Source organism: Drosophila teissieri, chromosome 2L (assembly GCF_016746235.2).
Source record: "Drosophila teissieri strain GT53w chromosome 2L, Prin_Dtei_1.1, whole genome shotgun sequence".
Classification (NCBI taxonomy): Eukaryota; Metazoa; Arthropoda; class Insecta; order Diptera; family Drosophilidae; genus Drosophila; species Drosophila teissieri.
In genome coordinates, this window is record NC_053029.1 from 13,918,830 (window position 1) to 13,943,907 (window position 25,078).

Below are 25,078 nucleotides of genomic sequence, written 5' to 3' on the forward strand. Positions count from 1 at the left end.
GTTTATTGTCGTATTTTTTTAAGTTGCTTTGAAGTTTATAATATGTAAATATGTAAATATATAATATCTAAAGTTTTTAAGGGCATATATTTGATATCGACATAAGCATTGAGAAATATCGGCAAGAAAACATCGATTGTCAATCCATCGAAGTCAGTTTTACATCACTAATCGGCAGCGGCTGCAATAAATTTCCGTAAAAACCGAAGTAATCCGGAATTAAAGGTAGCAAACGTCCTGCATCAGAGTGAGATCGTTCGGCTCCGGTGCCAGCACATGAGATCCTATCGAGTGACTAGTGGATCAGTGCGTATAGCGCCCCAGGGCAACCAATAAGATAACCTCCAAAGTCCGGAGACAGCAGGCAGATGCACCTGCTCCACCCTTTCCCCTCCCAAATGCAAGTGAAAATCTTCTTTAAACGTGAATAAACCCTGCCCAGCCATGTCGACGACGTCGGTGGTGCAGCAGTTCGTCAACGGGCTTAAGTCCCGCAACCGGAATGTACAGAACAAGGCCACCCAGGATCTGCTCTTCTATGTGAAGACAGAGCTGCGCGAGATGTCCCAGGAGGAGCTGGCCCAATTCTTCGACGAGTTCGACCACCACATCTTCACGATGGTGAATGCGACGGACATCAACGAGAAGAAGGGCGGTGCTCTGGCCATGAGTGAGTTCTTGGGTCGCCAGTAGTTCGTCAGAGGATCTAACGTCTTCCCTTTCAGAGTGCCTGATTAACTGCGAGGGCAGTCTTACTGCCAGGAAGGGAATTTCCCCGTATCTCAACCGTCTGCGCGATCTCCTTCTGATCAACGATGTGTCCGTCATGGAGATTGCCGCCCGGTCCCTGGTCAAATTGGCCAACATGCCCACGTCCAAGGGCGCCGACTCCTTTGACTTCGATATTAAGAAGGCTTTTGAGGTGCTCAGAGGCGAGAGACAAGAGGTGAATTACATGATAAATATAAATTTAAAGCCCGATTTTATAGTTGAAGAACATTACTTAAAATATTATAAAATAACATATAAAATTTTTATCATTATAATATATAAGTATTAATATTTTGGAAGCGAAATGTTAACGGGTTTTTAAAATGTGTTTTTTTTTTCAGTACCGCCGCCATGCAGCCGTCTTTATCCTCCGGGAGCTGGCGATCGCCTTGCCGACATACTTCTACCAGCACATCCTGACCTTCTTTGAGGTTATCTTTAACGCCATCTTCGATCCCAAACCTGCTATACGAGAGTCTGCTGGCGAGGCTTTGAGGGCGGCTTTAATTGTCACCGCGCAGCGGGAGAGCACCAAACAGTCCAGCGAACCACAGTGGTACAGAATCTGCTATGACGAGGCCAATGGGAGCTTCAATGCGGACTTGGCCGCCAGCAAGGATCAGAAGGGCATGACCCGAGACGACCGCATTCACGGTGGCCTCATCGTCTTCAACGAGCTCTTTCGCTGTGCCAATGCCACATGGGAGCGGCGCTACACGGCGCTGAGGACGCTGTTTCCCAAGACCCACCACAATAAGTTTCTGGAGGCCAGCAGTTCGTCCGGTATGGGTTCCCAGCTGAACACTTTAGTGCCGCGGCTAAAGGTGCCCTTCATTGACAAGCTGGGCAGCACCCAAACACATTTGGGCGAGGGAGAGCATCACAAAGGAGTGGCCAAGTTCGCGAGCGTGAGTCTAACGATCCAATACCTCCACACACAAATGTATTTGTTATTTTCATTTATTTGCCTATTGGCTTACGTAGTACTTTACATGTATCTAAAAACCAACAGATGCCTGACGGGAAGAAATCAGCTGACCTTATTATAGTTTAAAAATTGTGTAAAGTGTCGAAGTATTCAAATATAGCAGTAGAGTGTGATAGCCTAGCACAAATATTTGTGGGCGGCAAATCTTTTTGACAACCGTGCTCATAGAAAAACATTTTTTAATTTTTTTTATATTAAAAAGAAATTTTAATTTTATTTAATTTAAAAACAAACCACTTACTTATATTAAGGCACTTTAAAATACGAATAACTCATTATATCGACATCCTGCAGCACAACGTATTGGAATCCGCCTATGCTCAAGAGATCCTCCAGGAGCACTATACCACCATTTGCGACAATGTTCTGGAGCAGCGAACTTCAAAGTCCCCGTATGTACAGCAGGCACTCCTTCAAATTCTGCCTCGATTGGCTGCTTTTAACCGCGCTGTCTTTGTGGAAAAATACCTGCAAACATGCGTGTCGCATTTAATGCAGATTCTGCGAGGCAAGGAAAAGGATCGCACGGTGGCCTACATTACAATTGGTTACATGGCTGTGGCAGTGCAGAGTGCGATCGAGGTTCATCTATCCAGTATAATGACCAGCGTGAAGGTCGCTTTGCCAGCAAAAGATTTGACCAGCAAACGAAAGGTGCCAGTGGATCCTGCGGTCTTTGCCTGCATTACGCTTCTTGCGCATGCCGTTAAGTCGGAGATAGCCGACGATGTTAAGGATATCCTTGAGCAGATGTTCTACACGGGTCTTTCGCCAGCTCTGACTGTTTGCCTAAGAGAACTCTCCGAGAATGTGCCGCAACTTAAGTCGGCCATTACAGAAGGATTGATCGGAATCCTGTCCCAGGTGCTGATGAACAAGGCGACTGTTGTACCTTACACTGCTTTGCCATCGATCGCCATCGATGGTTCGCTGATGCAGAATGCTGACGGAGCCACCACAGTGCTGGCACTCAAAACACTGGGCACCTTCAACTTTGAGGAGCAAAACATGCTGGACTTCGTGCAACGGTAAGCCCCCAATTTTAACATTTTATTCGCATTACAAGTTATAAATTATTTTTCAGATGTGCCGACTTCTTCATTGTACACGAGCAGCAGGAGATTCGCCTGGAAGCAGTGCAGACCTGCACACGACTCCTCAAACTGGCAGTGCAATCCTCTGAAAGTATGGAGAACTCCAAGACTCTCAGCGACACCGTTTCCCACGTGATTGAGCGCCTGCTAATGGTGGCAATTACAGATATGGACTGCAATGTGCGAATATGTATTCTTCGTTCGCTGGACGAGACCTTTGATGCGAAGCTTGCTCAGCCAGAGTCTCTAAATTCACTATTTATTACGCTGCATGACGAAATCTTTGAGATCCGCGAACTGGCAATGGTTACCGTTGGAAGATTGTCGTCCATGAACCCTGCTTATGTGATGCCTAAATTAAGAACCACCATGATCGAGTTAATCACGGATCTGAAGTACTCGGGAATGAGTCGGAACAAGGAGCAGAGCGCCAAGATGCTTGACCATCTGGTGATAAGCACGCCCAGGCTAATATCCTCATACATGAATCCGATCCTTAAGGCATTAGTGCCCAAGTTGCATGAACCGGAATCGAATCCAGGAGTTATTTTGAATGTGCTTCGCACCATTGGTGATCTAGCAGAGGTAAATGGAGGCTCCGATGAAATGGAACTGTGGGCAGACGACCTTCTGTCCATTTTACTCGAAATGCTGGGGGACGCTGGCAGTCCGGACAAGCGAGGAGTGGCTCTGTGGACCTTGGGCCAGTTAATCAGTGCAACTGGAAGGGTGGTTAGCCCATATCACAAGTACCCCGTGCTAATAGACATTTTAATTAATTTCCTTAAAACGGAGCAACGTCGTTCCATACGAAGGGAAACAATCCGAGTGCTGGGCTTATTGGGAGCCATGGATCCCTACAAGCACAAAATGAACAAGGGCTTGATTGATAGCCAAAAGGATAATGTCTTAATCGCATACTCAGATGGCAAGGTAGATGAAAGTCAGGACATCTCCACCGCTGAGCTGCTCGTTAATATGGGTAACGCGTTGGATGAGTACTATCCCGCTGTAGCCATCGCTGCTTTGATGAGGATCCTACGTGATCCTACGCTAAGTACTCGACACACCAGTGTGGTGCAGGCGGTGACTTTTATCTTCCAGAGCCTGGGCATCAAATGTGTGCCGTACTTGGCCCAAGTGCTGCCAAATTTGCTGGACAACGTACGCACTGCGGATAACAATCTGAGGGAGTTCCTCTTCCAGCAGCTGGCCATTCTGGTGGCTTTTGTGAAGCTGCACATCATCAGCTACATGGGAGATATTTTCAAGTTAATCAAAGAGTTTTGGACCATTAACACGCCTCTGCAAAACACTTTAATCAATTTGATTGAACAGATCGCCGTGGCCTTGGGATGCGAGTTTAGGGATTATTTGGCGGAGCTGATCCCACAAATTCTGCGAGTGTTGCAGCACGATAACTCCAAGGATAGAATGGTCACCAGAAGGCTGCTCCAAGCTCTCCAAAAGTTTGGCAGTACCTTGGGGTACTACCTGCCGCTGATTGTGCCTCCAATCGTGAAACTCTTCGATTCTCCGTATGTACCACAGCAGGTGTCAATGGTAGCTCTGGAAACGATCAACAATCTAGCCTGTCAGCTCGACTTCACCGACTTCTCATCGCGCATCATACATCCGTTGGTTCGAGTGCTGGACACTGAACCAGAGCTTCGAAACCAAGCCATGATTACCCTCCGCTCACTGGTAAACCAACTGGGCAAGAATTACCTGGTGTTCGTGCCAATGGTCCAGCGCACTCTCAACAAGCATCGCATTTCGGATCCCGAATACGAGAAGCTACTGAGTGAGATTAAGTCCAACAGCACACTGGCGGATTCCAGTGGGCCCGGAGAGTCAGATCTGCGCCCGGCCAAGTTCAAACACAACGAGCCATTTGTGACTGACCGGAATAGTAATAATAAAAATCTGCAGGTTCGTTGATAATAGTTCATTGTGTCGTTCAAGCTCTGAAACTGTTTATTTCCTTGTAGGTTACCACAAACGAACTACGAACGGCGTGGCAGGTGACGCGTCGGGTGTCCAAAGATGACTGGGTGGAGTGGCTAAAGCGGTTGTCCATTGGCCTGCTAAAGGAATCGCCCTCGCACGCACTGAGAGCCTGTCGTTCGTTGGCCCAAGAGTACGATACGCTGTTGCGAGATCTTTTCAACGCCGCATTTATCTCCTGTTGGACGGAACTCTCGCCAGATCTAAAGAACGAGCTTACTCAGTCGCTGATTCAAGCCCTGCAAGTTACCGACATGCCGGAAATCACTCAGACAATCCTCAACCTTGCCGAGTTTATGGAGCATTGTGATCGCGATCCAATACCAATAGAGACTAAGCTATTGGGTACTCGAGCGATGGCTTGCAGAGCTTATGCCAAAGCCTTGCGTTACAAGGAGGAGGAGTTCCTTCTGCGGGAGGACTCCCAAGTTTTCGAGTCCTTGATTCTAATCAACAACAAGCTGCAGCAAAGAGAAGCTGCGGAAGGTCTGCTTACAACCTATCGAAATGCAGCAAACGAATTAAATGTTCAAGGAAGGTGGTATGAAAAACTTCACAATTGGGATCAGGCGCTGGAACATTATGAAAGGAATCTAAAGACAGATTCCTCGGACTTGGAGGCCCGTCTCGGTCACATGCGCTGCCTGGAGGCCCTCGGAGATTGGTCGGAGCTGAGCACCGTGACCAAGCACGAGTGGGAATCCTTCGGTACGGAGGCCAAATCAAGAGCAGGACCCTTGGCTGCGGTAGCTGCCTGGGGTCTCCAGGATTGGGAAGCGATGCGGGAGTACGTGAGGTGTATACCAGAGGATACCCAAGACGGAAGCTACTATCGAGCAGTGCTCGCGGTGCATCATGACGACTTTGAGACCGCACAGCGCCTTATTGACGAAACGAGGGATCTCCTGGACACGGAGCTCACATCAATGGCGGGCGAGTCCTATGAAAGAGCCTACGGAGCCATGGTCTGCGTACAAATGCTGGCGGAGCTGGAGGAGGTCATCCAGTTCAAGCTGATCCCAGAGAGGCGAGAGCCCTTAAAGACCATGTGGTGGAAGCGTCTTCAAGGAGGCCAGCGACTGGTAGAGGACTGGCGAAGGATCATTCAGGTGCACTCGCTGGTGGTAAAACCGCACGACGACATACACACCTGGCTGAAGTACGCTAGTTTGTGTAGAAAGAGCGGTTCTCTGCACTTGTCCCATAAAACTCTGGTGATGCTACTTGGCACCGATCCCAAGCTGAATCCGCACCAGCCACTGCCGTGCAATCAACCCCAGGTGACTTACGCGTACACCAAGTACATGGCTGCCAATAATCAGCTGCAAGATGCCTACGAACAGTTGAGGCACTTCGTAAACACATATAGTCAGGAGCTTAGCTGCCTACCTCCGGAAGCACTGAAGCAGCAAGATCAGCGCCTTATGGCCCGCTGCTATCTGCGCTTGGCCACCTGGCAGAACAAGTTGCAGGACAGCATCGGACCGGAGGCCATACCAGGCGCCCTCGAGTGCTTTGAAAAGGCCACTAGCTACGATCCCAACTGGTACAAGGCCTGGCACCTGTGGGCATACATGAACTTTAAGGTGGTGCAGGCGCAGAAATCGGCGCTGGACAAACAACAGCCTCCGGGAGCCAGTATGGGAATGACAATGGGCTTGGGCCTCGACAGCGATCTAATGATCATACAGCAATACGCCGTTCCGGCAGTTCAGGGATTCTTCCGTTCCATCAGCCTTATAAAGGGCAATTCGCTACAGGATACGCTACGTCTTTTAACCCTTTGGTTTGACTATGGCAACCATGCGGAGGTGTACGAGGCGCTGCTCTCTGGAATGAAGCTGATCGAGATCAACACCTGGCTTCAGGTTATCCCGCAGCTTATTGCCCGCATCGATACCCACCGTCAGTTGGTGGGTCAACTGATCCACCAGCTCCTTATGGACATAGGAAAGAATCACCCGCAGGCTCTGGTCTATCCTCTAACAGTCGCTTCCAAGTCGGCGTCATTGGCGCGCAGGAACGCCGCATTTAAGATCCTCGACTCAATGAGAAAACACTCGCCCACACTGGTGGAGCAGGCGGTCATGTGCAGTGATGAGCTCATCCGTGTGGCGATCCTTTGGCACGAACAGTGGCACGAGGGTTTGGAGGAAGCTTCGCGACTCTACTTTGGGGATCGCAACGTTAAGGGCATGTTTGAGATTTTGGAGCCACTGCATGCGATGCTGGAGAGGGGACCGCAGACGCTCAAAGAGACATCCTTCTCGCAGGCCTATGGTCGTGAGCTGACGGAAGCGTATGAGTGGTCGCAGCGGTACAAGACATCGGCGGTGGTGATGGATCTTGATCGAGCCTGGGACATATACTATCACGTCTTCCAAAAGATCTCGCGCCAGCTGCCACAGCTTACTTCGCTAGAGCTGCCGTATGTCTCGCCCAAACTGATGACGTGCAAAGATCTCGAGCTGGCCGTACCCGGGTCCTACAACCCTGGCCAGGAGCTCATCCGCATTAGTATCATTAAAACCAACCTTCAGGTAAGGATAACATTTTCTTTGAAATTTCCTAACTTGCTTTTGTGGGTGTTAATTCAAGTTTCTATCCTGATTTCAGGTGATTACATCCAAGCAGCGCCCACGAAAACTGTGCATTCGTGGCTCCAATGGCAAGGACTATATGTACCTTCTAAAGGGACACGAGGATCTTCGTCAGGACGAACGCGTGATGCAGCTATTTTCTTTGGTGAATACATTGCTACTGGATGACCCCGACACGTTCCGGCGTAACCTGGCTATCCAGCGGTATGCGGTTATCCCGCTCAGTACCAACTCGGGCCTTATTGGTTGGGTGCCACATTGTGACACCCTGCATACGCTAATCCGCGACTACCGCGACAAGAAGAAGGTGCCACTAAATCAGGAGCATCGCACAATGCTCAATTTTGCGCCAGACTATGATCACCTCACGCTGATGCAGAAAGTTGAAGTATTCGAGCATGCGTTGGGTCAGACCCAAGGCGACGACTTGGCCAAGTTGCTGTGGCTCAAGTCCCCGTCCTCCGAATTATGGTTTGAGCGGAGAAACAACTACACCCGCTCACTGGCAGTCATGTCTATGGTTGGATACATCCTGGGTCTGGGCGATCGTCATCCATCGAACCTTATGCTGGATCGCATGAGTGGCAAAATACTGCACATAGACTTTGGCGACTGCTTCGAGGTGGCCATGACGCGCGAAAAGTTTCCCGAAAAGATACCCTTCCGACTCACCCGGATGTTAATTAAGGCGATGGAGGTCACTGGCATCGAGGGCACCTACAGGCGTACCTGCGAAAGCGTGATGCTGGTGCTCCGTCGCAACAAGGACTCCCTGATGGCGGTGCTGGAGGCCTTTGTCTATGATCCGCTGCTCAACTGGAGACTGTTGGATGTGGACAAGAAGGGTAACGATGCAGTGGCTGGGGCGGGTGCTCCAGGTGGAAGGGGCGGTTCCGGAATGCAGGACAGCCTCAGCAACTCCGTGGAGGACTCCCTGCCCATGGCCAAGTCGAAGCCCTACGATCCCACGCTGCAGCAAGGCGGCCTCCACAACAACGTGGCCGACGAGACGAACAGCAAAGCCAGCCAGGTAATCAAGCGGGTCAAGTGCAAGCTAACTGGCACCGACTTCCAGACGCAAAAGAGCGTAAACGAGCAGCAGCAAGTGGAGCTGCTCATCCAGCAGGCGACCAACAACGAGAACCTCTGCCAGTGCTACATTGGCTGGTGTCCGTTTTGGTAGGTCAAGAGATCCGGCGGAGATCCCTTGCGACAACCGGCAATTGACTGAGCGAGATTACGAACTTACGATTACTACTACTAACTGAATTGGGTGCAACCATCTCTGGAAAGGCTTCCGAGGTGAATGCAACTAGGAATTAAGTATAAAATATTTTTATAATTTATGTTAGTGATACGCTTAATTATCTATTATTTGTAAATCAGATTGGAAAATAGATTCCAACTTTGTATAAATCATTAAAAACCTTGAAACAATCAACGTTTTGAAAGTATTATTTAATTAATTTACCATCTAGACCACCGCAAATCAATTGAACGATTTGTGTTATTCATTATTTTTTATTTGGAAATCCAATTGCAGATAAATTCAATTTTTCAATCACCAAAGACCCGCACAACGTTAGGGCCAAACGAACAATTCGATATTGTGTCGTTCTTTCGCAACCAAATAGAAAAACAACGAAACATTTGCAAAAATTTTCAATATTTTTCAAAACATCTAAATAATTAAGACTCCTATCGGGAGCGGCGATTAATGATAACTAAAACGTGCAGGCCAGCCAAAAATCGGGGGCGCCACAAATAAACTAAATCCTGCACAAAGAATATTTATATTTATATGTAGAAGATAGGTAGACACTAAAACTGCACATTAAACTAGTCCTAAGTATAGCAGTATGGGTTGAAGGGGCATGGTGCGGCCTCGTAGGAACGAGGCTTAGCTGTTGTTCCGCTTGCCGCGCTGCTCCTTGCGCCAGGCGTCGATGCGCTGCTTCAGCTCAATGTTGGGCACCAGCATGTCCTCGGTGAGGGGCTGTCGGTTGAACGGGTCGGTGCAGCTGTTGAGCAGGTGGCGTGTGATAATCGCCCGGTCCATCACCGTGCCGGAGGGAAGCACCACTGGGTCCGACATGAGGGTGTCCATAAGCGGATCCTTGAACTCATCGGGTGCGTCGGCGCATTCATCTTCAGTCTGTTGATTGGTAACTGTAAACAAAACATTCCAGTTGTATTATGATTCCTTTCCTTGTTTCTTAACCTCTTACCATAGATTTCGTGGGCTCTCTGAGTGAGCGCCTTGAATCGCTCTACTTCAACCGCCGATCGGAGGGCCAGTCGCTTAATCCTCGATGCTGCCTCATTGCAGATTTGAACGTCGAAGGAGCGCTCGTCGGCAGCCAGGGCCTCAGCGAATCTATCACAGTCCAGGTGGAGATATATGTCGAAGATCTGGGCCAGCAGACTGCGTGGCTCCCAGCCGTATTTGGCCGGGTTCTTGACCTTCAGGTCGTTGCACTTGGGCCCGGCCAGTTGTTTCAGATTGAAATTCAGCATGGAGCTAAGCCGATCTACAAGCTCGGCGCGCATGAACGGCTCCTTAATGTCGCTCTAAAATTGATAATAGGATTACATTTATGTAGCATTGGCGTTTTCTATCCCCACTCACTGTCAGATAGTGAAACAGATCGACTGTCTCGCGAGCCAAGGTCAAGTAGGAGCGGCACTGGCGCTCGTCCGTCGCCAGCTGAGTAAGTCGGCTCTGTTGCTGCTCCGCACTCATCTTGCTGAGATTAGCCTTATCCGATAGCAGCTGCTGGGTCTGGTGGATGCGCTTCAGGTTCTCCAAGCACTCGTCCAGCAAAAAGGTGGTGTCGTTCATTAACATATTGACAAACTTCACGAACTGATTTCCCACTCGCGATTCACAAATGACGGCCTGCCGGTGGATGGGATTCTCCCACATGGATTTGAACAGATGGCTAATATGGTATCTGCACAGGGATAATATTTGATTAATTACATTTGTTTGTAAATCGGTCATTAAACAAATTGGGAGAGTACTTTGCATTTATGGGTGTCAGTATGAGATTACAAATATGCATGTAGCATATTTGTATTGCGAAGATAAATAATTAAAAGGCAATTAGCTCTTATTTAATGTATTAAAATCTTCACCCCAAATAATTTTCAGAACTTTCCAGAATAGGTCACCAATATGAGAGTTCGTTACCGTCATTATGACTCATTCTAAATAATTAACTTGCTGGGTTGGGTTTATTGGCATGCTCACCTTATGGTAAACTTATCGTAAAACTCAGTGCTTTGGCCCGTTGTCTCTACGTCCACATAGAACCTCATCAGTGCGCTGACCAGGGCGTTTTGGGCCAACTCATGGTTCCACATCTGTTTGGAACATATAAACAAGGCTTTAGAAGTGTCATTAAGCGATTGTAACCGGAACCTACCGCCGTGTTAACCGAGTTGGCTGGCTTCAAGGAGAACACAAACATCACTTCAACCAGTTTGGCAGTCACGTATGGATTCTTGATGAGGTGCGAGGCACAGACGCAGGTCAGCAGCCAGGTGATGATCGAGTGGTCGATGCCCTGGCGGATGTCCACGTTGGCATGCTGCATGGTGAACAGGATGAACTCGGCGATGTCGTCGATGTACCACTCGGGCAGTGCGGAAAATGCATCCGTCGGTATTAGCTGCTGCACTGGCAGCTTGGAGATGAAGGGTCCCTCGATCGGACGTCCCTCGAACTGGTACAGCATGAACTCGCAGACAGTAGAGTAAAATTCTGTGCAGCGCTGGAGCAGGGCCGGATCCAAAAGTGTGATCTCGCAGCAGGTCTTCGATCTGAAATTTGGAAGGTATTTCAAATAAAATCCAAAGAAGCGCCATACTTAGGTGCAAGTGACTCATCACGCAAACATGTGAGTCACCAGATAGCATACTCCAATAACCCAAAATAAATAAAAATATACAATGATTTTCAAAATAACCTACCGATTTAGCTTTCGCAGCTGCTTTTCCCAGCGTTCCTTAAACTGATTATTACGGTTGGCGTAGCGGGAGTTGACCCAATGGGGCTTGGTACGGTCCAGTTCGTCGATGAGTTTCTGCAGCTCTTTAATGGCGCGCACCTTTTGGCGGTAGCGCTGGATGGCAGGCAGGTAGCCCAGATGATGGGCCTGTAGGGTAAGGAACCAACACTGCGTCTGGAAGTTTGTGTTCTCCACGGGCTGGCTGAAATCACGGGCCAGGAAGCTGCGGTACTCCTCCTCGCTGTACCTAATCTTGGTATCCTGCTCGATGTTAACGAGGGAGTTCTTATAGTAGTGGAAGTTTGGCTCAATGCGGTCCAACTTGATCTTAACCGACAGCTGCTGCAGCACGCTCATCAGGTTAATCACAAAGCCGTCCCTGGCCAACAGCTTTTCGTCGCTGGCGAACTGCACACGACGGTCGTTGTGGCGAAGGATACTGCCGATGTATTCTAGCGTCTTGGGACGACTGCTAGCATTTACGCACAGCGAATGGAACACTACGTGCATGTGAGTGCGCATAGAGTGCAGCTCCTAAAAGGTAACATAAATCCAATCAGTTCATTTACGAAATCAAACTATTACATTAGTTACTCACCCATCGCAAACGAGAGCTGGCAGCATCTTCGAGCTTGTTCTTGGTGGTAAACTCTGCAAACTTGACGTTCTCCTCTGCGAAAAGCGACACGGAGAGGAAGGGCCCCAGAAAGCTGCATTTTACTATTTCCCGACCGGAGATCTTTGTGCAGAGGGGTGGTAGGAAGTTGGGCTGCCTGGACACGAGATCTGCGATGGGCCGCACATTGCCCACCTTGATGACAACCAGTTTGGCCAGCCACTCGATTTGCTGCACACTGATCTTGGAAGTGCAGATATTGCGCTGCATTCCGGCGAATAGACCACGCAGCACCTGACTGAAAATTGTGTCGAATGCGTCGCGATCCTGGTGCGTGTGGGCTATCAAGTCGATGAGGAAAGACTCGCTCACCTTGTCCGTGTACATCAGCTCCAGCAGAGCAGACTGATCCATGTGGCCGTTGAGATTCTGGTAGATGCGATCGGTGAGCACCAGGACGGTCATTCGCATCACCTGTTCGAAGGCCAGCTGCAGAGCAGGCTGGGTCAGGGGCGTCTTTCGTGAGCACTCTGTCTGATAGTTCTGGTAGCACCGGATTAAATAAAGCAGTACGTGGTGCTTGGTGGTGGTCACGATGCTAAGCACCGATGGCGCTACGCAAGTACCGGCAGCCTCGGCACTAGTCGCTTCAACTGGTCCAGATGCGCCAGCAGCCGTAGTTTCCTCGGCGGCTGTTGGTCCTCCGGTGGCTACCGCGTTGGCAAGTATTTCCTGTACTTCCGTATCATCTGATTTTATTTTCTTGGCCGAGGAGAACTCTTTGTCGTCCGCTTTAACGCAAACGCCCTCTCCTTCGTTCAGCTCATCGTTGTAGATCTTTAATGCAGCCTCCATAAGCACATTGGACACCATGCACTCAAAGTCGAATCTGCGGTGGGGCTGCTGCTCCAGGAAGCTGGCACTCTGGGCACAAATGATGGACCCGCTGCCGTACTCATTCCACGTGGCATTTAGCAGGCGGGAGAGCAGCTGTTCGTTCAGCTCATCTGCACTTTTGTTTGGACTGCCTACTGTTTCAATGGACAACTCAGCATTTCCAGCGGATATCTTGCAACTCTGCAGCACGCTCCTCTTGGTGGCCTCGGTGGTTGGCAGGCTGAGCGCTGGGGTCATATCTACATCTTGCACTGGTGTCGAGGCCACCGACTTCATCTCCACATCCATGTCCGGTTTTCCGCTCAGTGCCGACCAGGCGGGCGCCGAGGTGGGCAGTGACACCTCCTTGTCGCTGGGCGTCGCTTCGCGTACCAGTCGAGACTCGCCAGAGACATTGGTCGGTTTCCGTGGCTCCTTCTCCGGACTGGTAGTCAGAGGCGCCAGGACACTCTGGATGCCACTTCGGGCGGCCAAAGTCCGAAGACGACGGGCGCGCATCTGAAAGATTTCAAGAGGTTAGTTTAATAAAGTTCTCTATTCTTTATCGTTTTATGAAATGGTCTACATGCGTACCACGATTACTTTAAATGTATCTTTAAGTATTAACAAAATCTAATATCCAAACAACTTTAATTGAAATGTATTCTTTTTAAAAAGCATTTTTGAGGTAGACTAATATTTTCATTCGCAGTGTGATAAGAACAATATCAATTGTATACATTATTTTTTGCTTCATTAAGATACTTGCCTCCTCGGCGGATAATTCGGTGACCACAACAGCCTCCGCCGGCTGTGGTGGCTGCTCCTCGAGGTTGCGCTCCTCGGGCTGTTGCTGACTGGGCATCTCGCCTTGCGCCCTCTGGGGCTGCAGATCCTGCTCCTGTTCGTGGTCCTGCTCCTGCTCCTGGTCATCATCCTCCTCCTCCTCCATGGGCTTTTGTGGCGGCTCTTCTTCCGGCATTTCTGGGATCTGCTGGGAAAGAATGCGCAGTTGTGCGACCAAATCTGTTTTCGCCTCTCTCTGTTTTTGTTTGTTTGTGGCGTAGTTTTTCCGCCGCTTCTTCTCCTGCAAGAAAAGAGGCGGTGATGTGGGTTAATGAACCAAACAAAAGCACACGCAGTCCACATATAAATAAAATAACAAACAGTATGAACATTAAAACCAAGTCCAGCGGTCAACGTCAAGTTCACGAGAAGACAATGCCGCCATCGCCAAAACCAGATGGATTGGCTGTTTCTCTTTGTGCTCAACTACGCACTAAACGGATGGTGTGCAGCATACCTGGGGGGCAGGACAACTGACCTGCCGCACGCAGGCAGCATGAAAATCAAAATCGGCCGCAGATCGGCCGAGGTTGACAAAAAATGCACGGCTGCAACTATTTTTAGAAGGGGATTTCTTGAGCGCTGGGCGCACTGCACCCGAAACAAGTGCAGTAAACAATATCATAACATATGCGGAATCGGATGGCGAAACCTTATATAATGGTTAGGGATAGCCGATCAGATCGGCGCGGGATATGGCCACCATATGTAGGTGCTCATCTGCGCATTTGAGGAAGCGGATAAAGTACGCAAAATCGTGGGATATATAATCGGGCATCGGGCCGATGTGAGGGTGAGAGAAATGCGGAAAATCGGGGGTTGCGGGGCCATATATGCGCACTTACCTGACTCTACGGACCGACTTTCACCTGCTGCGAAACGAATTGCTTGTGCTCCAGCCCGTAACTATTGCATTTTACGGAATTCTGTCTGGTTTAGCAATTCACCCGATCAATTCCACGTCTGGTGACCACGCAAAAAATTTCTCTTTTGTTCCGCGACTTTCGAGGGGATTGGTTATCGGCCCTCGGCTGGCTATATCTATTGGGATCGCCCGATTACGATCCGGATATCGACACTACTGCTTCTCTGGCCAGGCGATGTGCTCAGCAAATCTGACAGCCTTTCCAACAGAGCAACCTCCAATCGAATTACTTTTAATTTTTGGTTTCGCGTCCGTCGTCGAACTGAGTTTCAGTTTGGTCTGCTGGCCGACGGTCACACTGGCCGCACCTGGGTCACACTTAGAGACGGAATGCTCGGCGATAGTTGATTTAACCCTTGGCAGGCCCGCACATATTTCAAAACCTCTTCAATATCGAATTCAAAGTTCCGTTAAACATCCAAAAAGTCGCGAAACATTTTTAAAAACAAAAAGTTGATATATGGATTTTTATAATTTCACTTTTAATAATCAATAATAATCACTTCCAATAACTTACTTATGGAGGCAATAGAAAATTAGACAAACCAATATTATTTATATCTTACGACATAGAATGAAAGAAACGATTTGTTTAGTTATTTTTGTTCAACAAAAGAAAATCATTTACTTCATTTTACAAAAATGTTACAATTACGTGGAACCTAGTTATGAACCTAATACCTAAGTAATCGCTACTAGAAATCCGTGTATCGCTGTCGCAGACTCTGCCGTTTGGCAACATGATGCATCTGCAAAACAAAAGTATTACAATTACAAACTGGCATTATAACTTTGTTAAAACCAACTTGTATTTTATATATAATTTGAAATTTTAAGTAAAGTTTATATAACAAACCTCTTCAAGCGTAGAATTTTTGTTTACTTAATATAATACAAACAAAGAAGCAATGTTATCAATTAGAATTCATAGAAAATATTTGAACCCTATCACATAAACATACCTTTCCCGCCTTGGTCTCCTTGCCCAGAATGCGTTCAATGCCGTTCTCGGGCTTGATGCGTCTGAAGAAGTCCTCGTCGTTGTATTCGGTGACCACCTCCTCGCCGACTTCGTTTAGCATGTCCTCGATGCTGAGCAGTCCATCCTGCAGCCGCTCGCCGTTCTGTTCGACGCGCTGCACGAACGTCAACGGATGCTGCTTGAGGTAATCCTCCGCCTCGGCGATTGTCTTGGCCAGATCGAACTCCTCCTCCGCCTCCTCCTGCTCCTCGTCGTCATTGTCCTCGTACTCCTCCTCGGCCTCGCCGTCCAGCTCCATGCCATCACAGTTGGCGCCGCTGGGCGAGGAGGTACGTTTGGTCTGCATGGAGCGTCGCTTTCTTTTCATCCAGTTCCCGCCGTCGTTCTCCTTGACATCCGGATGGAAGCGTACCTTCTTCACGCGGACGGACGACGAGGCGGAGTCTGTTGTATCGGGGGTGGAATTGTTGGGTGTCTGCTGCGACTCCAGCATGCTGCTGCTGCTGGAGGCGGACTTGGGTGTGGGTGTAGATGTGGATGTGGATGATGATACTGAGGCGCCGGTACTCTCGGCCAGCGTGGTTTCCTTGAGGTTCTGTGAGATTAGCTTGACTTTCGTCTCGAAGGCAGTGCATGGGGACGTGGGTGATTTGCTGGCCGGATGTTCTGGTGGGGATTGGCTGCTCTGCGGACTGTCGCCTTCGCCCCGTGTCCCCGCTGCAGCTTCAGTCTTGTGATCCGCCTGCTTCCCGGCTCCTTCCATGGAACCCGATCCCTTGCCCATCGATTCCGCAGCGGAATCCCTGCTGCAGTTGTCCAGATCTCCGACTGTGGAGTCTCCGTCGCCCGTCGTCGTTGTCTCCACCATCACACACTTGATTTGCATAGATTTGTCCAGCGAGTCACTGCCAGCGAGTCATCATTGGACTTGGTATCCATGTGGTTGGGTGGCTCCGGGTGATCTGCGTTGGCTCTCTCTCGTTTTGCGGGACTGCTACAGTTCAAATTTGTCTAAATGCATCGCAATTCAATTGTAATCTTTCATTAAAACGGCTTTCTCAGTGTTACCGTACCGTCAACTATGAAAAATACCTTCGCTCGCATCTGGCAATGAAAATCACGTAGGTGACTTGGCAATGATTGTGAAACGGTGGAATCTGCAATACGGAGACAATAATACCAAATTACAGACCTTTTGTCTCTTCAGTTCTCTTTGTTTATTTGTTTTTGAAAGAGGAAAAAATATTATCTATTCCACATTCCATCGTCCCACATCACAACAGAGTTGCCGTATTCTGAAAGTCCCGGTAATGTCGGAATACCGTTACCAATACCGTTATAAATTCAATATCCGTTAAAAGAGTGCTTGAAATTTTATTTGTTTGATTTAAGCAAACTAAACACTGTCAATGAAATATTTTGCAGTTTAATTTCCAATACAGGGCGTCTAGATTAAAGTTTAAAAAAAGTACCAAACATACAGATAGGCAGTCAATTGTAAATGCAACTTGTGTTGTTTTTATTTGATTTCTTTATTAACAATTGTTTTTTGTACATTTTCTCTTTTGTAATTCAATGCCGTAAATCTTATTGTGTGTGTTGTGTGTAAGTGTTGCGTGTGTTGTGTGCGCAGTAAACAAAACTAAGTTATTTACACTAGCTTTAAGTTTAAATGTAGTTCAAAGTTAAGGACTATTTAATATATAATATATTGTGTGTAGATATCCGTATGATATAAGATGTATATATGCATATCAAAGGCGGTTGCAGTTATATCCAAGTAAGATTCTGTATACATATCGCGTTATTTGCGTATATCTTGGTTTTGTTTTGATTTTGATGCTTTGTTTTTAAATGTTTCCTTGCATTAAGTTTAAACTATTTAAATATGATCGCCGCTATTCCACATGTGTTCTTTTTGTTTGCTTAGAGTTTAATGATAACATTTTGTTGTAGTGTTACGCCTACACTGTGCTACAAAGACGCGTTTGCTGGAAAACATTCGCATAAATGATGAGAACATAACTATTCCGTAGTAGAAACTAAATTCTATCACTAATTTTAACCGAGTACTGCACTTGTACAAAATAATATTGCAAATATTGCAAAAATTTCCCTATTTTCTGTTGATTTTTGAATTGCATTTTAAATGTGTTTTTTTTTTTTTAGTTTTATTTTTGCAGCAGCTGTGTGTAAATATATATGTATAGATTTATTATTAGTATGTATATAGTACCATATTCATTGCATGATATATCGCGCTCACTTTTTTTTTTTTGCATTTACAATTATCAATAATCACAGTTCCCATTCGAAAAATTAAACGAATTATTTGTAGCAAGACATAATTTTGAATTTATCTCTTTTTCTCCTGTACAAAGTTGATTTCTTGAAACGCTTTTGGATCTTGCTCGGATTGGGTTGGTTTTTCCATTTTCCATTTCATATTAAGCCGATGGTAAATATAGGTTCTATGTTATAATGTTTCTATAGTTATCTCTTTGATAAGTTACAATACGATTAGTTAAAATTACATTTTGCACCGTTCTAGCAAGTAATTACATTAAGAATTCCGGGTTTTCCCATTTGCAAGTATTCGAATTATGGCGTTCTCTTTCCTTTTTGTTTATAAATTATGGTTACGTAAGGCTACTTAGGTTCTAAAAAACGTAAAAGTGCAGGAACATGTTAAAAGTGCAGGAACATGTTCCAACTAGGTGTGTATAAGTGGGTGTGTGTTAGTGACAATAGAAATCCTAAAACAGGTGCCTAAAACGAATCCCTAAAACGAATCCCCAACTCCACTAACGCATACCCCAAAAAAAAGGAAAAAGCATAAGCAACAACAAAATATTAACAAAACCAAAACTCACTTAAATCGAAATACAAAATAAGCTTAAACGAATAACGTGATTTAATTTAATAAAAGAAACGACCCCTGAATGTGGCCTACTTTCTGGAAATGACTTTGCCCGTCTGGGCATTGACCAGTATCATTTTGTCCGGTGTAGCGGGTCGCTCCTGGCCGGAGGTGGAAGTGGCGTCCTCCGGCTGGTTGGCACTTCCGCGGAGGATCCTTCTGCGCAGGCGATCGCTGATGTTCTCGCTCTTCTGGGACTCTGGGTTGGCGCCCTCATCCTGGGAGAGCTTCACACTCAAACCGCCATCGTTCTTGTACAGAATCAACTTGGTGCTGGGCTTCTTGGACGACGTCTCCTCCACCGCCTCGTCAGCTGGCTGGTCATCTGGGCTGCTGCTGCTCGGCTGCTGCTGCTGCACATTGGCGTTCAGCACATTGTCCTGGTTGTTGTTGTGCTCAGTCTGCTCCACCTTAGAGACAGCGCCTTCCTCCGGTTCCCGCTCCACGCTGATCTCCAGCTGATCGTAGCAAGTGAAGAACTCCACGGACTTCAGCTTCTCAGTGGCATTGAAGTGCAGCGCCGTGTGCTCCTCCATTTCCGCCTCCTCATTGGCATTGTAATCACAGTGGTCACATTTGTGGTAGTTGGGAGGCGGAGGATTCACGCAGGCGTGCTTCTGCAGATGCTGCATCAGCTCCTCGTGCTGCTGCGTCTCAAATGGACAGTGGAGGCAGCGTTCCGGTGCCGGAATGGACTGGGGCATGTCCACGGAGCCAGCATCACTACTGCCATCTGCCGCCAAGTCACTGGTAGCGCACCGAAGCGCTGGTGGAGGGAGTGGAAGTGCTACGTCGCTCCTCTTCCCTCCTCGGGGGATTCCGCCTCGTTTTTGGTGACCGACGCTTCCCGGGGAAGTGCAACCATCTGGCCACCGCCCGATTCCAGCTGCTTCTTGAGCAGAGAGTTCTGGTTGTCGAACCCGCCGGTGGAGGTACTAACTCCGCCTGCGGTAGTCTGCTGCAGCAGCTGCAAGCTCAGCTCGTTGTCCACCACCCAAATGGTTTCGGGACCAGTCAGCTGCAGCAACTTGGGTGCCGGATACTCGACATCCTCCTTGCAGTTGCGGTACAGCTGCTGGCACTTCTCCTGGTAGTGGGACATGTGCACCGCGCGGTGCAGTTGGAGCAGGGTTTCCTCCGACGTGCGATATTCACAGTAGGCGCAGACATAGCTCTGATCCTGATCCTCGGGCTCCTGATCGCTGTGGGCCAGCAAATGCTGCTCCAGCTCCTGCTTGGCATTGCGCTCGTCATTGTGCTTCTGGGCAAAGCGAGCCGGACACCTGGGACAGTAGCTGATCAGCTTGTACTGGTACTGCCGGCGGCAGTTGCTGTGGATTAAGCTCCGCGTCCGAGGCAGCATCCATCTGGATCTGCGATAAATCTATGGAGAGTGGTGTGGAGGCGGGCAGTTGCTGCACCTGCTTGGCAGCAGCGGCCAACTGGAGGGCCACACTGAAGTCCAGGCCCAGGAGGCAGCGCCTCTCCTACTCCCCGGCAGCTCCTCCGACTGCACCTGCTCCCGCTGGCAACCATCTGCTGCTGGTGGACCGTCCGCATGTGGCTGCTCAGATGCTGCTTCTTGGCACAGACAAATGTGCACAGCCGGCACTCGTACTGCGTGGGCTTGTGCAGCGAACATGGTAGTTCATCTGGGACTTGCTCTCCGAGATGTACGGACACACCGGCACTTCTGCTGCTTGCTCTTGGTATTGTTGCCGCCGCCGCTGGATCCGAGGGAGTGCTCCGCCGACGTTGGCAGCGGGTGATTCTCGATCTGGTCGTTCTGCTGCAGCTGCAGCAACTCCTCGGCGCTGCTGCTGGCCACCACTGCCTTGCAGGCTGCTGCCCAATAGGCCGCCGCCGCCTGGATATCCTGCTGGGTGTTGGCCGCATTCACCACCGCTGCGGCGCTGGCGGAGAGCGGTGTGTGGAAGATCTGCTCCAGCTGCTTGGTGGTCAGCAGCAGGGGCTGGGCACTATTGCTGCTGTTGGCGTTGGCATTCGTGTTGCTGCCGGGCTTCAGGATGTTGCTGGTAATGGGATTCGACGGGTTGTGGATGTGGGACTGGGATTCGTTGCTGGCACCTGCTCCCAAGGGTCGGTAGATGGGTGGTGCGTTCGCCGAGACACTGGCTCCTCGCTCAAGGGTCTCGATCCGAATATCCCCGGAATGCTTTAAGCGACAGTGCCGCTGTTTGGGGAGAACAAGGGAAATAAGTCAGCAATTAGTACAACTTAGTATGGGTAAATGGCATTCATCGAGTGTCCTTCTGTGTTCATGTATATGTATGAGTGTATGTGTGTTTATGTGTGTGAGTGTGTATGTACGTGGAGTGGGTGCCCTTATTCAGGGATAATAAACCATGAGTTTAGCCCAATCGAAAACCCTCGCACCGTAATGGGAATCCCTTTAAGGTTAGCTTTATATTTTTATGGTGTCATGGGTTTGTTTTTTTTTTGTTTATGATTTTGGATTTATGGATTACATTAAGTTCGAGAGGTAAATAGAGGCAAGCAAGACTTTCACCAATGATTTTCTTAAAGTTAATATCGTTTATCATATAGAGTACAACAAAAGCAAGACCAGACACCACACATTTAAACAGTCAAAATCGGGATAATAATAAAGGGGGGCTTACAAAATAGAATTTGCATATTTACCAGCGCAGCGCAAGGACTACGGACACAGATGGAGTGGTGAGATGGGTGGCAGAAGGTGTCGGATCGGGGACTGCACGCTGCCTAAACCGAGTGCTAAGCTAGTAAGGGGCTAAGTCGGGCTTCCTAAGAATCTCAGTGGCTCTTTAAAACTTTTAGAACAAGGGGCATAAGTCCGGATTCTTCAAGCTTAAGTACTATTAATTATTATTTCTTTCTCTTCTAAAAATCATTCGCAAGTTCTTTAAGTAGATAAGTAAATACTTATAAAATCGCCAAATTTATTTTAGATTATTTTTAAAGCGGATTTTCAAAGCTCAAAAACAAGAAAAACCTACTTAAACAATGTTATCTAGATCTGAACTTTGAAGTGCTTCTAAAAAATGTTTCAAATATTGCGGACTCAAGCTTTCCGACAGATATCCGTGGATCTCTATAGACTATTTTGATACCCCTAGTAGTTAAGGCTTCCTGACTGACTGCGGGTCATAACGAAACTTTTGGGGATTGGCGGCTCATTGCGGTTTTTCAATGGGACAAAACACAAATCCATTAAAGTGCACTGGGCCATACCTGGATGACATGTTTCCAATTCGAGACCTGGTGGCAGTGGCCGCAGCGATACGGCGACGGTTCGCGTCGATCGCCATCGGCCATGGTCAGGAGGCTGGGACTACCTGGACTATGGCTATGGAATCTCGTCTGCGGATGCGACATCTGCGCAACGGTTGGCGCCTGCTTCTGCGGCGCCATGGCAGCCAGGTAGGCGGAGGATGAGGCTGCCAGCGGCGGTGGCGGTGGCGACGATGTGGAGGAGGACGCCGAGGCGGACGCGGAGCCGGCGGCCGATGAAGTGGAGGCCACCGAAGACGATGATGACGACGACGACGACGACGATGACGAGGGAAAGGAATTGGAGCTGGGATTGGCTTTTGTGTTAGTGTTTATGGTGTGGGCATGGGTTAGACCCGACGCCAGGTGGCAACCATCACCGGCCATGTGTGAGGGTGGAGCATGATTTTGGTCATTGTGGTGGATGGTGGATGAGAATGAGCTGTGGTTACCCGCACCCAGTTGATGAGCCAGCGGTGTGGCAGTAGAAATAGGAGTAGGAGTGGTAGTTACTGGCAAAGGCGATGCATTGGGCTTGCTGACTGAGTTGGTGGGAGGTGGTGGTGGTGGTGGTGTTGTGGTATTGTTGGTGGATGAGGCGACGTAGACGGCATCCAGCCGGAGTCCATTTCCCACAACCGAGTTACTGTTAGCGTTAGAAGGATGAATTCCATTTCTGGCACTGCGCGGTGAGGTGAGCAGATCCTGCAGCGATCTGGCGGTGGTGTCTTTGGTGGTTCTACTAGTGGTTGAGTTCGTGGTGGTGGTGGTGGTGTTCGGCGACGTCAGACTGTCGGCACTTGCCTCGTTTTGACTCGCTTTCTGCTCACCGTGCTCTAAAATGGAGGCGGCACTTGCTTTCGTCGTATTGGCTTGTGGCTTTCCGCCCGCCAACGCCAAAGCAAGTCCGCTCAGAGCGCTGGCGTTCGGAGTGGGCGAGTGCTGGGCCTCCTGGATTGCACGCTGTAGCAGTCCGGCCGAGATGGCCGGACTCGTTCCGGCGGAGCCGGAGTTGGGCGACGACTGTGACTGCGACTGCGACAGACACATGGCGGCGAAGACCTTGTTCATGTAGAACTGTGGACTGCCGCCCACGGATACCTGCAGGGGCGAAGTGCTGGAGTTGCCCGAGTTGGACTTGGGGTAGCTGGCGTCCTGGTAGTGAATCTTCACGTGCGCCAGCACAGCGTCGCGATTCTGGTGCCTATTGTTGGGAGTGGAACATTAGTATATTAAAGTAGTGGTGTCCCCTCTCCGAAACTCACCCGAAGTTACACTTGCGACACCTGTAGACCGTCTTCTTCTCACTGCCCTCCTGGTGCACCTCAGTGATTAGGTCGTCACTGGGCTTGCCCTGCATTACGGATGCCTGACTGGAGCGCTTTACCGGGGAAATAGTCACCGAGGGCGTGATCATCGTGGACTGGTGCTCCTTCTGCTGCTGCTGCTGGTGTTGCTGCTGCGCCATGGCGGCATTCATCATGGTGGCCAACAGGGGAATCCGTATGAGGTTGTCCGCCAAATGGGCATCGTCCAGTACGTTCGGTTTGTTGGGCAGCACTGGTTCCAATGTGATATCCTGCCCGGAAACAGAGCCCACCTTGGCATAGTCCTTGAGGAATGCCAGCGAGGCCACCTGGTTCGGGGTCATCTCGCCGGACTTCATCAGCTTGGGATCGCCATCCTCCTCGGTTACCTTCATCAGGGTGATGTACTTGTTGTACTTGGTGTAGTTCCGGCGGCCCGTCTCGTCGTTCATCAGGACCTTGGCCGTCTTGTGCGAGGGATCGCGGATGGTCTTCAATCGGATGTGCTTGGTGATGTCCCAGCGCCAGTTGGAGCGGTACGAGCAGAGGGAGCACTCAAAGGGCTTCTTGTTCAGATGGCCCACGATGTGGACGTGGAAGCGGGACGCCGTGGAGGCCCAGAAGCTGCAGTGCGGACACTTGTACACCTTCTTCAGCGAGGAGTTGGCTGCCTCTTCCTCCGGTGTCATCTTTTTTGTTACCTGCAGTGCGTGAAAGAGTCAAATTTCATTTTGACGTGGCATATGCTCGTGCTGGGTCAGGGGATTCAACTAAATGATACCCTAACAAACTAAGGAACCGAAACAATTGAGATTATGATCCTTATTTCATGATCATTATTTTTAAGCTTTTTTAAAGTATTTAAGTATTTAAATAATTATACCAAAGAAAAATGTCCGTTAAAAATAAAGTCTTTTCTTTTAAAAAACTAAGTGAAACTATCAATTTGAGTCATTTTGTTTATTTTCCAATAAATACAGATAGAAACTTAACGGGGGACTGTGGGATCTGTGCTAAGTGAACTCCGGACTTACCTCGCCGTATCCGGGTGCCGTTTCTACGCCATAGTAGCTGTTCTCCTCGTTGCTGGCCGCCTGGCTTCCGGTCGGCGACTTGATCAGGCTGTGGTTGTTCTTCTCGTGCTGCAGGGATGCGGCTGCTGCGGCGACGATCTCCTTGGTGGTCTTGTTCCAGATGCACACCCGCTGCTGCTGGACGGCCGCCTGCTGCTGGAGGCTCTGCGAGTCCGGGCGCCGATCGCCACTCTCGCCGGAGTTCGAGTCGTACATCTCGTTGGCGCAACGGATCGCCTCGACGCACTGCTTCAGGTGGTGCATCAGATCCGTGGAGGACTTGCAGCGGTGCCGGCAGTGCTGGCAGCGCGTCGATCCCGTCACACTGAGATTCAGGGCCGAATGGGAGTGGTGATCCTCGTCGTCCTCATCGATTTCCAGCCGATCGTCGGCGTCGTCCTCGTGCAGTCCTGCATCGTCCTCGTCTATGATCACCGCGGAGGCGTGGCAGCTCTTGCCGTGGATGATCGACTCCGAAAGGCACTTGGCCACATGACCGCACTGGCACACCAGATTCTCGTGCTGCGCCCCCGTCTTCAGTTTGTCCATGAAGCTGGACTTCTTGGTCATCTGGCTGCGCGTCGAGTTCTGGGAGGCCACCGTCGTTGCCGGCGACAATTGTGGCACATGCGACTTGTCGAGCATCTCCGAGATCTGTTTCTCATTGAAGAACATGGAGCCAATCTCCGTCAGGGAGCTGCGCGAGGCATTCGTCTCCTTCGAAAGGTTTAATACACTGAGGAGGAGGATAAAAATGTAATTAGTCTTTTCTCTAAATGTAAAATAT

The 25,078-nt window shown here is 49.1% G+C and overlaps 3 protein-coding genes and 1 pseudogene across 3 annotated transcripts; 1 reads left to right on the forward strand and 3 right to left on the reverse strand.

The window, feature by feature from the left end:
- Positions 1-174: 174 nt before the first annotated feature.
- Positions 175-8,901, forward strand: LOC122611420 (serine/threonine-protein kinase Tor-like). The gene is made up of 7 exons (XM_043784478.1): positions 175-670; positions 726-946; positions 1,113-1,679; positions 2,054-2,787; positions 2,844-4,785; positions 4,845-7,400; positions 7,477-8,901. Exons 1-7 carry the CDS (start codon positions 445-447, stop codon positions 8,641-8,643), a joined length of 7,413 nt encoding a protein of 2,470 aa, XP_043640413.1. The 5' UTR covers positions 175-444; the 3' UTR covers positions 8,644-8,901.
- A 208-nt stretch (positions 8,902-9,109) lies between these two features.
- On the reverse strand, positions 9,110-15,015 carry LOC122617708 (ubiquitin conjugation factor E4 B-like). Its single transcript, XM_043793705.1, has 9 exons — positions 14,657-15,015; positions 13,735-14,052; positions 12,072-13,484; positions 11,436-12,007; positions 10,889-11,285; positions 10,714-10,826; positions 10,090-10,414; positions 9,689-10,031; positions 9,110-9,629 (listed from the first exon to the last, which is right to left on the reverse strand). The coding sequence occupies exons 2-9, from the start codon at positions 13,945-13,947 to the stop codon at positions 9,361-9,363; spliced, it is 3,645 nt and encodes a 1,214-aa protein (XP_043649640.1). The 5' UTR covers positions 13,948-14,052; positions 14,657-15,015; the 3' UTR covers positions 9,110-9,360.
- Positions 15,016-15,635: 620 nt separating this feature from the next.
- LOC122625984 (helicase SWR1-like) lies at positions 15,636-17,006 on the reverse strand. Its single transcript, XM_043806068.1, is given in 3 exon segments — positions 15,636-16,633; positions 16,636-16,729; positions 16,792-17,006. Coding segments are annotated over 2 exon segments (1,005 nt in total). The 5' UTR covers positions 16,658-16,729; positions 16,792-17,006; the 3' UTR covers positions 15,636-15,650.
- A 1,499-nt stretch (positions 17,007-18,505) lies between these two features.
- Positions 18,506-25,078, reverse strand: part of LOC122612895 — a 37,462-nt pseudogene continuing 30,889 nt past the window's right edge.